The 13,092-nt window shown below is 43.4% G+C and overlaps 1 protein-coding gene across 1 annotated transcript; it reads right to left on the bottom strand.

The window, feature by feature from the left end:
• Positions 1 to 786: 786 nt before the first annotated feature.
• On the bottom strand, positions 787 to 7,671 carry LOC306966791 (protein NLRC3-like; the record flags this gene model as incomplete). Its single annotated transcript, XM_079561607.1, is given in 11 exon segments — positions 787 to 1,310; positions 1,313 to 1,351; positions 1,771 to 1,817; positions 1,914 to 2,081; positions 2,149 to 2,316; positions 2,385 to 3,937; positions 4,178 to 4,437; positions 4,530 to 4,722; positions 4,818 to 4,857; positions 5,087 to 5,227; positions 7,541 to 7,671. Coding segments are annotated over 11 exon segments (3,264 nt in total).
• Positions 7,672 to 13,092: the final 5,421 nt, after the last annotated feature.

The raw sequence follows: 13,092 nt of genomic DNA, 5'->3' as shown, positions 1-13,092 counted from the left end.
AAATGAATATGTCTGCCAACTCATTGTTGCAAATGTCTTTCAAAAATATATCTTTAGTTTTTGTTCATATCACTCACCCCTGATATTTGTCTAGTTACAGGTAAATTCTGTCAATATCACAGTGTTTAACTATATTTCATGTTCACAATTAAAAATCACTATTACAAAGATGGTTTAATTCAAGAGAGAAACAAGATTAAAATTAGATACAATGTCTTGTCACAAACTTCAACTTTTACAATTTACTCAAAGAACTAAACTATTTTCATTCCACAACCAGGAAAAATATCAGGTCCAAGGCCTTTAAACCGGGATTAGACCGAGTTTAAAAAAAACGGAACAAACCAGGACTAAAACTCTAAACCAGGTCAAATCAGGACAAGCAGGTTCACTAACTAGGAATTTTTCTGGGTACAATCACTCAAAATAAAACATATAACACAGAATTTAGACAAAAATAAGCAACTTTAAAACGATAAGGCTATGAGGGCATGAAGAAGATTAAAGTAAATTAAAAATAAAGGTAAAATATGATACGACAGTTTGACATAGAACAACATGTCTCTGAGTTTTATGTAGAGATGAATAATAAAGCTGAGATGTGAACCGTCGACCTCACGGTAACAGGGCGACGGCTCCACCTGTATCTGTCAGAGCCTCAAACACACAAGTTATGATTTAATAAAGACGTGTTTTATTTCAACAGTGAATCCGTGATTACAGGCGGAGCCAGCTGTGATTGGTCCTTACAGCTGTCAATCAAATGTGTGTCATGAAAGAGTTCAGTCACAGAGGTCCACCAGGGGGCGCTCTCCTCAGATCTAACACAGACACAGAGTCACCTTGACCCAGCCCAAACCCAGGAAACAGAGGCTCAGTGAAGGAGGAGGTGAAGGTGTGAATGTGGAGCAGTTTTCCACCAGAGCGAACCTCATAGAAGGACAGAGCTCCAGCCTCAGAGTCCAGGAACACGCCCACTACATCTGAGAGACAGCGAAAAGAGGAGGGGAATATTTTTCTCCTGTTGTGACAGACAAAGTAAACTCCACTGTAGATCCTCAGACCCCAGGACTGATCATTGATTCCAAACCAACTCTCCTCTCTGTCTCCTCTCCATCTGATTCCTCTGTAACTCACTGCTATATCAATAACCCCCTCCCTGCTCCTCTGCACCTCCCAGTAACAGCGCCCCCTCAGGCCAGTGGAGCTCAGGACCTGAGGCTGGACCATGAACCTGTCCTCATGATCTGGATACTGCTGCTCCTCGCTCACTCTGGTCACAGTCCGTTTGTCCTCAGACAGAAGGAGGTTCTCTGAGCTGTGTTTGGATCCAGAGAAAACTCACAGGAATCTGAGGAAACAAACACAACTCATGACATCATTTCCTGTTCCTGGCGCAAGGGATTGTGGGACGGCACATAGCTCCTAATCACCGGTTAGTTGGCATCAGCGGCCCCTATGCTAAAGTGGCTATGATAGTTAGCATCGAGGCTCCTTTTCCTACTTCCTAACTGACTTACCAATTCGGAGGCAACTTGCCATGGCGGACGCTGACGCACATCCGGTTTGGCGTAAGAGCTCTTAGCAATCTGACCATTTCGGACGCAGCATAAGTAAGCTACATTATAAGTATGACACATATATTCAGAAGAATCGATTTGGTGCATATTTTGTTAATGAAATCTCTATCACGTTGCTCTATAACAGGGAGTACATAAAACCTGATGAAGTTCAAGTTATTTCCATAAAATGAATAAAACACAGACTCACATTTCCTCAGACCTGGGACCATCCACTGTTCTCCAGCAGGATCCAGCCTGAAACACACAAGTCCAGTTTACTGTAGACCAGACCAGACCTGGACCAACCATGGACCAGAGACAAGACCCTGAGAGAGTCCAGGGGGGCCTCACCTGAGAGAGTGCAGGGGCCCCTGAGGGGCCCGTAGAGCGGTCAGGAGCTCGGTGGAGGGTCCTGGATGGTTGTAGCTCAGGTCTAACTCTCTCAGGTCGGAGGGGGCGGAGCTCAGGGCTGAGGCCAGGGAAGCCCCGCCCCTCTCTGAGACCAGACATCCAGACAGACTAAAGACACACAGCATTAGCCTCTAATGTGGACACAGAGACAGAGTGCATCATGGGAGCGTCTCACCTGAGGGTGTGCAGTCTGCAGGGGGCGCTCTTCAGTCCAGAACACAGCAGCTCCACTCCTGAGTCCAGGAGGTCGTTGTTACTGAGATCCAGGTGAGTCAGACTGGAGGAGCTGAGGACTGAGGCCAGAGGAGCACAGCTGAGAGGAGACAGGCCACAGCCGCTCAGACTGAGGACAGAGAGGACGATTAGAGACGAGAGCCAAGACACAAGTGTTTAAATACAGTCTGGACTCACATGGCTTTGGTGGAGACTTTGACGACCGGCAGCAGCTTCAGGAGAACTGTCTCTGAGCGCTGGTATTTCCTGAGGTCAAACTCCTCCAGGTCTGAGTCTGAGGACAGTAAGAGGAAGGACAGAGCAGACCACTGAGCAGGAGAAATCAACAAGGAGAGACGTCCTTCTCTCATATATCTCTGTATCTCCTCCATCAGACTGCGGTCGTTCAGTTCGTTCAGACAGTGGAGCAGGTTCAGGCTCCTCTCTGCAGACAGACCCTCTTCATTCAGCTTCTGTCTGATGTACTTTACTGTCTCCCGATTGGTCGAGTCACTTCCTGCGTGAGTCAGCTGACCTGGCAGCAGGCTCTGATTGGTCGGCAGAGACAGCCCCAGGAGGAAGCGCAGGAACAGGTCCAGGTGTCCGTTTGGACTCTGTAAGGCCCGGTCCACAGCAGAGCGGTAGAAGGTCTCAGGGCTCTCAGAGGAGTGTGGTGTGGACAGCAGGTTCTCCTCGGGGTCAGGGCTCTCAGAGGAGTGTGGTGTGGACAGCAGGTTCTCCCCAGAGCTGAAGAAGGTCTCATGGACGTGAAGAGCAGCCAGAAACTCCTGCACAGTCAGATGGATGAAGCAGTAGACCTTGTCCTGGTACAGGCCTGGCTCCTCTCTAAAGATCTGTGTGAAGACTCCGGAGTACACTGAGGCGGCTGCAGCGTCCAGCCCACACTCGCTCAGGTCACTCTCATAGAAGATCAGGTTTCCTTTCTGCAGCTGCTCAAAGGCCAGTTTCCCCAGAGACCGCACCATCTCCCAGGTCTCTGGAGTCCAGTGAAGGTCTGTCCCAGATCCGTCATGATACTTGATGTTCTTGACTTTGGCCTGGACCACCAGGAGGTGGATGTACATCTGGGTGAGGGTGCGGGGCAGCTCTCCTCTCTCTCTGGTCTCCATCAGATGGTGCAGGACTGTGGAGAGGATCCAGCAGAAGACTGGGATGTGGCACATGATGTACAGGCTGTGGATGCTCTTGATGTGGGAGATGATGTCTGTGGCCTGCTGCTCGTCTCTGAACCTCTTCCTGAAGTACTGCTCCTTCTGTGGGTCGCTGAACCCTCGCACCTCTGTCACCATGGAGACGCACTCAGCAGGGATCTGATTGGCCGCCGCGGGGCGTGTGGTTATCCAGAGGCGAGCGGAGGGAAGCAGGCTCCCCCTGATGAGGTTCACCAGCAGCTCCTCCACTGAGGCGCTCTCTGTGGGCTCCGTCAGGACCCGGGTCCGGCTGAAGTCCAGAGGAAGTCTGCACTCGTCCAGACCGTCAAAGATGAAGAGCACCTGGAGCTGCTGAAAGCTGCAGAGACCTTTGGTTTGACTGAAGAAGTGGTGCAGCAGCTCCACCAGGCTGTACTCTGTGTCTCTGAGCACATTGAGCTCTCTGAAAGTGAAGGGGAACAGCAGCTGGACGTCCTGGTGGGCTCTGCCTTCAGCCCAGTCCAGACTCACCTTCTGAGTCAGCACTGTTTTCCCCACGCCGGCCACGCCCTTCGTCAGCACCGTCCTGATTGGTCCCCCCTCTTTCAGTTCGGCTCTGATTGGTCGATCCTCTGTCAGCTCCGCTCTGATTGGTCGATCCTCTGTCTGCTCTGCTCTGATTGGTATGAAGATCTTTGTTAATCTTGTTTTGACTGCTTGAATCGCTTTGTTAAATACTGACTCATTTTCTTCCTTGCTTTTTGTTTGTGTTCCTTGTTCCTCTGTCAGCTCTGCTCTGATTGGTCCCTCCTCTGTCTCCTCTGCTCTGATTGGCTGCTGTCTGTGGGCGGGGCCTTTAAACAGGTCTTCACATGTGATGCTGGTCTCTGTAGCGGCTGGTTTCCTGGACGCCGTCTCGATGTGTCTGACCTCATGTTCCTGGTTGACCTCTGAGGCCCCTCCCTCTGTGATGTAGAGCTCTGTGTAGATCTGGTGCAGGGGGGCGGAGTTTCCTGCTTTAGCCACGCCCTCAAACACAAAGCTGAACCTCTGCTGCAGATGAGTCTTCAGTTTATCTCTGCAAACTCCAACAGAACTCCCTGAATAAAGACAGAGACAACAGTGAACTCTTCACTGGACACAAACTCAAATATAAGTTATTAAAGTTATGTAGATGTGGAAGAGTTCTTACTGGAGCTCAGACGCTCGGCCAGCTGCTCCTGCTTCATCCTCCTCAGGAAGTCCAGGGTGATGTTCAGCACAGCCTCTCTGCTGCTCTGCTCCTCCTCACTCTCTGAGCTACTCTCTGGGTACTCTGAGACCAGGAGCCTGTGGAGCCTCTGCAGCTGCTCTTTGACAAACGTCAGGATGTCCTCCTCCAGACGCTGGAATAGAATCAGATTTAAAGAGTTTCAGTCAAAGAGAGGACCTGAGGAGCCCCACAGAGAACCCCACACATGCTGCAGTTGTGGCTACTCACCGTGAATATGGCGTCCAGCTGCTCCTTTGGGCCTGGCTCCCTGAGAACCAACAAACAGAGACATTAGAGACTGAGCAGAGACCACTGCAGCCGCCTTTGGACTCATTTAGACTCACAAGAAGCTCTTCCACAGACCTGCTGAGGACTCACCATCTACAGCTCACACCAGGACTAAACCAGGACTAAACCAGGTCTAAACCAGGTCTAAACCAGGTCTGACTCTGAACCAGGACTAAACCAGGTCTGACTCTGGTTTACGCAGGACTTACCTCTGGTCTTCAGGAGGAGGTTCCTTAAAGACAGGAGGGTTTCCTTTAGACTGGTCACTTCTCAGAGACTCAGAGCTGGGAGCAGGTTTAGGTCTGGGTTTGGACCCGGGGCCAGGTCGAGGTGGGTCCATGTTGAAGCTGCTGAGAATCAAAGAAGAGTTCATTTGAACAAACAGACTGAGTTTAACCTTAAACCTTGTTGGTCCAGTCCAGCTCAAATACTTTTTATTTTCCATTCAACAACAGGCCTTTTGCTCAGTGTCTGTTCTCGATCCGTTTGTTTGTTGCTGTTGGAATGTTTGTGTCATAATCGATTTGAGAAGAAACTTTTGACGCTTCATATTTGCTCTGAAGAAAAGGACATTTCACTAAATGATCAAAAACTACAATGACAACACACTCTATGTGATTATTTTCACACTAGAGTTTAATTGATGGACTTTATGGATGTCGTCCTGGAACCACCACCTTAACGTGGTGGAGGGTTTGAGCACCCGAATGATCTTGGGAGCTCTGTAGTCGGGGCTTCGTGCCCCTGTAGGGTCTCCCATGACAAACAGGTCCTCGGTGACGGGTCAGACAAAGAGCGGTTCAGAAGCCTCTTATGAGAGACCAACAGGCCCGGTTAGAGCCAAGAGGCCGTCCTTCTGTGGACCCACCACCTGCAGGAGGAGCCATAAGGGCTGGTGCAATGTGATTTGGGCAGCTCCAACTGCTGCCCCCACGACCCGGAAACGGCTAAGTGGAAGAAGATGGATGGACTTAATGGATGTAGGACGGATCTTTATTTGTGGATATTTATTCTATTGTATTGTTTTGTTGTCGTGTAAAATGATAATTGATTTCTCTGATTGTGGCCGTTCAATAGGAGGCCAGAGACTGGTTTATGTTTCCTGAAACCTCCCAGATTAAACTCTGTGACTGAAGAGACTCAAATGGACAAATCGGCCAATGACAGAGACAGCTCTGCACACTTTGGTCCATATGTTATTTATGGGACTGACCTCTGGTCTTCAGGAGGAGGTTCTTTAAAGACAGGAGGGTTTCCTTTAGAGCGGTCACTTCTCAGAGACACAGAGCTGGGAGCAGGTTTAGGTCTGGGTTTAGACCCGGGGCCAGGTCCAGGTGGGTCCATGATGAAGCTGCTGAGAATCAGAAGAAGAGTTCATTAGATCAGAACAAACTGGGTGTTAGAGACTAATATAACACAAATGTGGTCATGTGACCATTATATTTTCAAGCCCCTCCCTTTCCACACTGGCCAGGTAGGAGAGGTTGGTGCTTATGCTGCGGTAAGGATGTTTTTTTTTCACAAAAATGTGTTTATCACATGTAAAAGTGCATTTTCTTGATGAGAATATTATCAAGTGTTGTGTCAAAACAAATCGCTTCAGGTAGAAAAACTTAAATCACACATGTTGATGAACTTTCAACATGTGAACCCATGTGCTGGATGCTCGAATGTTATGCTTGTACTGAATGTTATTCTACGGTTTAACCAATAGAGGGCAAACTAGCCTTATGTTACCTACTGTAAGCTATGTTCAGAGCTAGAAATATAGAAGAAGAGATACTGAAGCAATGTGCTTGTACTGTTCACACGTTATGCAAAAAGCCCAGTAAAGATTTAACTAAACTTTGAGATGTTGTGCAAAGTTATTTCGGCCACGATGCAACACCTAGAGATGTTGTTCTTTCTAAAATGGCGGCTGTGGGTAAAGTGAGACAATAATCCAGGTGGGTCAGGCCTGTGTCCTGAGTCCAGGCTCTTCTAACTGGTCCTGATGGTCCTGTGTCCTGGGCCCCAGACTGTGGACTGGCTAGTTCTGATTATGGGTCCATGTTCTGACCCAGAGGCTGTGTCTGTCGGCTACTCGCTGGTTTGGATCACCCTTCGTGCCGACCCCCAGACACCAGCTGTTCTGACACTCACACTGTGAATGTTATTAAGACATTTTGAATGAATTATGTTGTATTTGATTGACTTTTGATCACCTTCAAACATTTAAAAAAATCCCCATGATTCTGTTGCTCGTCCAGCATTAGTTTGTGAATGTGTGTTTGTCAGTATAGTTTTTATAGTTATAACATGTGTCATTATGTTGTTTCTAAAGAGGTTCACTTCACCCCGGTGATTTCTCTGGTCTGTCTCAGTTTACCCCGTGGGTAAAGTGAGTCACATGAACACTTTACCCACCACAAGACCTGCTGATCATTTCCATAGCTGGGCAACATCCTGAATTAATGGGAAATGTGTTAATTTTACTGATGTATAATTTTAGCTGAACTCGAGGGGAGCAAATGTAAAAACTGTACCACATTACCCCGCTCTCCCCGACTTGGATGGTCCAGGTGAGACTAGACTTGTTTATTGTTTGTTTGAGGAGCAGCTCACACTTCTTCCAATGACAAACATGCTGTACTTGGTCTCACTATTTTATCAGCCTGTTTTACCTCTGGTCTTCAGGAGGAGCTTCTCTAAACTCAGGAGGGTTTCCTTTGGAGCGGTCACTTCTCAGAGACACAGAGCTGGGAGCAGGTTTAGGTCTGGGTTTAGACCCGGGGCCAGGTCCAGGTGGGTCCATGTTGAACCTGCTGAGAATCAGAAGAAAAATAAAATATACAGTGATGTCGACTGTTAAGTCATTTTAATCCTAGTTTGGAAAACATTGCTCATCAGCAGAAAGACACCACCGTCATGCGCTGGAGACCTCTTCAAACTCTGGTGTTTTTAATTTAATTTAAAAAATGGCTTTAATCTTAGTTGATTATGACTGGATTCCAAAGCTCGTGCTTGTTTCCCCCTGAGAGTCTCTGTGCAGCTGTTTGAGAAAAACTGGTTTGCAGAAAGTCTGGTCCATGATGTGGTCTGTGCCTCCCCCTGCTGGTCACCTGCATCCACTACACTCAACTGCATTTCCCTTTATTTTATAATTCCTGTAAAGTAAAACCCTCTGAGTCCGGATTATGAAACACTTGGTCTGAGTCTGGACAAATCCATGATTAAACTGAAGATAAACCAGGTGTAAATCCAGTCCTAAACCAGGATTTATCCAGGTCGAACATTGAACCAAACAAGGACTAAACTATGAGAAACAATCTGGGACCAAACAGGACAAAGCAGGTCTATTCCAGGCCTAAACCCAAACTTCACCTGGATCTTGACTAAACACAGACTTAAACACTGGTTCTTAATCTTTTTCCTTGAAGCCCCCCCTGCACATGCTGTAGACAGGCCCGCCCCCCAGGTTGGAAACCACTGGACTAAACAATCATTTTATTTGGACACAATAAAGCAGAAAACACGAAGGAATCATAAAAACAAACTCACTGCGTCAGCGTCGTCTCTAAATCCTTTCCCTCTCTCACCGGTCAGACCTGTTACACCTGGAGTCATGTGACCGCTCCTCCTGTTCCCTTCATTTAAGTGCAGGAAGTCTTAGGTTTAATAAATGAACTGAAGTCTCCAGCAGAGGACAAGTCTGATCGTGTCTGATCTCTGATTCTTCCTGTATTTAGATTTTTAGTAATGAGCTACAGATGTGCGGCAGGGACAGGTCTGGTCATGTGATCACATAAGTCTATAAAGGGAGGAGCTACACACGCCGACTTCCTCTTTCTGAGCAGGCCTGTGCACACGCTGCTTTCTGAGCTGAACAACTGTTTAGGTTTAAGGTTCTTTTTATTGTAAACAAAACATTGACATTGTGAATTATTTTGTATTCTTTTAAAGGTATTTATTTATTTAGCACTTTAGCATAACTAGTTAAAAAGAAGAAAAAAAGAACATAAAAAGCATCCATTCAGATGTATGAATATACAACAAAATAATGAATAATAATAATAGCATGTGCATGGGAGAGGTAGAAGCCTATAGGCTGATAACAACACCACTCCCAAGTAAACAATGAAATAAGAATCAGAGTAATGTAAACCCACGCTAAGTCACTACATAGTACAAAAATACAGAGTCAAATACAAATACATGTCAAATATACAATACTCATACAATCCTTTCCTTTATGAGTCTCTGCTCTGTACTCAGCACAAATACTCAGCCATTAATGTCTGTTTTAGTTTGTTTTTATACATGTATAATGAGGTGGATGAATCCAGAAGATGGATCTGTCTGTTCCAGACTTTAACTCCATCATATCTGACTGACCGTTGATCACCAGATGTTTTATATAACGGCAGATGAAGGGGCCGTTTTAGAGCCGGCCTTGTAGAATAACGATGAACCTGATGGTTATGCATAAAATCATGTTTTATATACGAAGGCCAGTCCTCATCATACAGTGATCGAAATACAAAGGTACAAATCATTAAAGTATTTATATCAAAAATGTTCAAGAGTTTCATTTAAAAAACAAAGGTGCTTTGGAGCCTCAGGTTTGGAAAGAGTCGCTCTACGGACAAACTTCTTTTGTAGAATGAACATTGTGTTTAGGTAAGTGGTGAAAGTATTTCCCCAAACAATATTACCATCATCTAAACAGGGATAAATAAGACTGTAGTAAAGTGTTAACAGACATTTACGATTTACTAGGTTTCTAACATTACTTATGATTCCAATAGACTTAGTTTTCTTTATGCAAACTTTTCCACCTGTTCCTTCCAGCACAGTTTATCGTCAATCTGAACTCCTAAAAACATGTCGATGACACTGTTTATTTCTTCATTATTAATATACATTTTGATTTGATCTTTATCACATGTTTTATTACCAACAAACAACAAAAAGATCATGATTTACATTTTTAATCAGAGCCTTTAAATCCCTGTCAGAAATAAATAGATCGGCTTCATCAGCAAAAAGAACTGGAAAGGTGGTCGTAGAAACAGAAGCAAAATCATTAATGTAGATAATAAATAATAATGGTCCCAAAATTGATCCTTGTGGGACACCATACTCCACGGAATTCCTTTTAGATTCATTATTTCTCATACAGACACACTGTTCTCTGTTAGTTAAATAATTATAGAGCCAGATATAGACATTGTCCCTGAATCCGTATTTCTGCCGTTTTTGAAGCAGAATATCGTGGTTTACGGCGTCGAAAACTTTAGATCAGGGGTGCCAAATTTGGCCCGCCGCTGCGTGTGGTTAATACTAACTCTCTTTCATTCATTCTCAATGGTAAATATGGATGCAGTACACTTTTTGACCACCAGCGTCAAATTGGGGGCGCTGTTTCACTCCTTTCACAAAGCTGAGGAAACACTGTTGTGGTGTTTTGGTATTTATCAATCACAGAGCGTCGTAGCATCAACTCTCACAGTTTTCCAACTTTTATTGCAAAGGTTGTTACATCAACAAGAGCATATGTTAAAAACTGACTTATAAAAGAATTGATGCTGAACAGACACTTTCAAAATAATCTAATGTGGCATTTTCTTTGAGTTAACAAATGAGGTAAAGTTACTGTAGGTGCTGTAGATACAGGTTTTTTTTTTTTTTTGCACTAAATTGCTACAGTTCGTTTTAACCCCTTAACTCCCACCTGAACCGAGCACATTTTCTCCAGTTTGGCTTTACCCCAGTCCAAAAGCTTCTGGAAAAAAGCTGTGAAAATAGCAACAGAACTGAGACGAAAACAATGATGGAAATGTGACAAAAAAGGGAGAAAACATTGATGAAAAAGTAGCAAAAATGTCACAAGAAATTGACAAAAAATTGATGAAAAAATGACAAAAAAAATGACAAAAATTTGACAAAAAATACAAAAATGTGATAAAAATGGATGAAAAAAATCACAAAAATGTGACAAAAAATGACCAAAATGTGATTAAAAAATTGACAAAAGTGTGTTATTTGCATAGATAGAATCAAATGCAAATGTAAGCTATTGAAAAAATAAAAAGTAAATAAAATAAAGTAACTTTATAATTTGCAGTATGTGTTTTTCGTGCTTGACATTGTCGTGTTTGGCCCGCGACTCACAGGCACTTTTTCATTTGGCCCTCGGAGACAAAAAGTTTGGGCCCCCCTGCTTTAGTTAGATCTAAAAATACACCAATTGCAAATTCCTTTTTATCCAAAGCCCTATGAATTCTATCCACTAGTTCAATAAGGGCCGTGTGTGATGAATGATGTTTGCGAAATCCGGACTGGTAATTATATAATGTATTGTTCTTAAGTGTTGATGAAGTCTTCCATAAACAAGCTTTTCCAAGATTTTAATGAAACACATGGCAAAATGGAAATAGGACGATCATTTGAGAAGGACGCATTTTCACCATGTTTATACAAAGGTACAACTTTAGCTGTTTTTAATTCAGAAGGTGCGATGCCAGTTTTCACAGATAATGCAAAAATATAAGAAAGTGGTTCAGAAATAGTAATAATAGAAGCACTTATTCCATCATGGCCAGGGGCAGATGTTTTCAGGCCTGCAATGAAGGGATGCTTTTAATTGTCAGTTGTTCTGTTATATTCACTAATCGCACTGTGCTTTTATAGGCTCAGTGCTGGTGGCCGTTTATTTTTGAGCTAGTTTTACTTTACTGTGTTATTTAACTTAAACAAGATCTCCCCAGTTGGTGTGGACCCAATGGAGCTACAGCCGGGCGGGACAGGGGTTCACTTTAGGAGCTGGTTTTATTTGTAGTGTTGGTGGTGGCGGCTCATGTATATATGGGTGATTTCTGTTATGGAAATGGTGTTTGTTTGTGTTTAACCTTGTGTTTGTTTGTCACTAATAGTAAACCCAGAGCCGTGGGAAGATGTTTTAGTGAGGGGGCGCTGAGGGACAAAATGTACCCCCAAAATACTTTTTCTGTACATAAATCCTGTTTATTAACCTCTTCACTCCCGCCTGAACCGAGAGCATTTTCTCCAGTTCAGCTTTACCCAAATCCTGTAGGCCAGTGTAACGCCTCATTTGAAAGCTAAGACCTACAAAACTAAATTGATCTTTTTCCTCACATCAGATTTTTTTGTTGGGCAGTCGTCTCATTTTTGTCTGACTTTGACTTTGACTTTTTTGTCACTTTTTCGTCAAATTGTTCGCATTTTTTTGTCAAATTCTTATCACTTTTTTGTCCATTTTTTTCTCACTTTTTGTCAATTTTTTTTTCCATTTTTGTCAAATTTTTTTAAATTTTTTTCTCAATTTTTCGTCACATTTTTGTCATTTTTTGTAAATTTTTTGTCACTGTTTAGTCAATTTTTTTCTCATTTTTTGTCAATTTTTTTTTCCATTTTTGTCATTTTTTGTCAATTTTTTGTCATTTTAAAAAAAAAAAATTGTCACTTTTTTGTCAATTTTTTCTCAATTTTTCGTTACATTTTTCTCACTTTTTTGCCAAATTTTTGTCCATTTTTGTCAAATTCTTATCACTTTTTCGTCTATTTTTTTCTCAATTTTTCGTCACATTTTTTGCCAAATTATTGTCAATTTTTTGTCATTTTTTGTAGATTTTTTCTCACTTTTTCGTCAAATTATTCGCTTTTTTTTTGTTGGGCTGTCATCTCATTTTTGTCTGACTTTGACTTTGACTTTTTCGTCCATTTTTTTCTCACTTTTTTGTCCATTTTTTTCCATTTTTGTCATTTTTTGTCAATTTTTTGTCATTTTTTTGTCACTTTTTCGTCCATTTTTTCTCAATTTTTCGTCACATTTTTCTCACTTTTTTGCCAAATTTTTGTCCATTTTTGTCATTTTTTTGTCACTTTTTCATCAATGTTTTCTCACTTTTTTCACATTTTCATCCTTGTTTTCGTCTCTGTTTTGTTGCTATTTTCACACCTTTTTTCCAGAAGCTTTTGGATTGGGGTAAAGCTGGAGAAAATGTGCTCGGTTCAGGTGGGAGCTAAGGGGTTAATATTGCCTGCAGTTCACAAACTATCCACCAGGGGGTGCTGCGGCGCCCTCAGCACCCTGGGTTCCCACGGCCTTGAGTAAACCCCTCTCACCCCAGCTCGAGGCCACACCACTACAGCTCCAGTTCAACAGCCATGTTTAGTATTTGTGTTTGATGGTAAATAAACTCTGCCTTAGGGC

The sequence above is a fragment of the Gobius niger genome, assembly GCF_951799975.1.
Source record: "Gobius niger genome assembly, chromosome: 8".
In the NCBI taxonomy this organism is placed as follows: Eukaryota; Metazoa; Chordata; class Actinopteri; order Gobiiformes; family Gobiidae; genus Gobius; species Gobius niger.
Note: the sequence above shows the minus strand (reverse complement) of the source record. Positions and strands in the feature narration are given on the sequence as shown.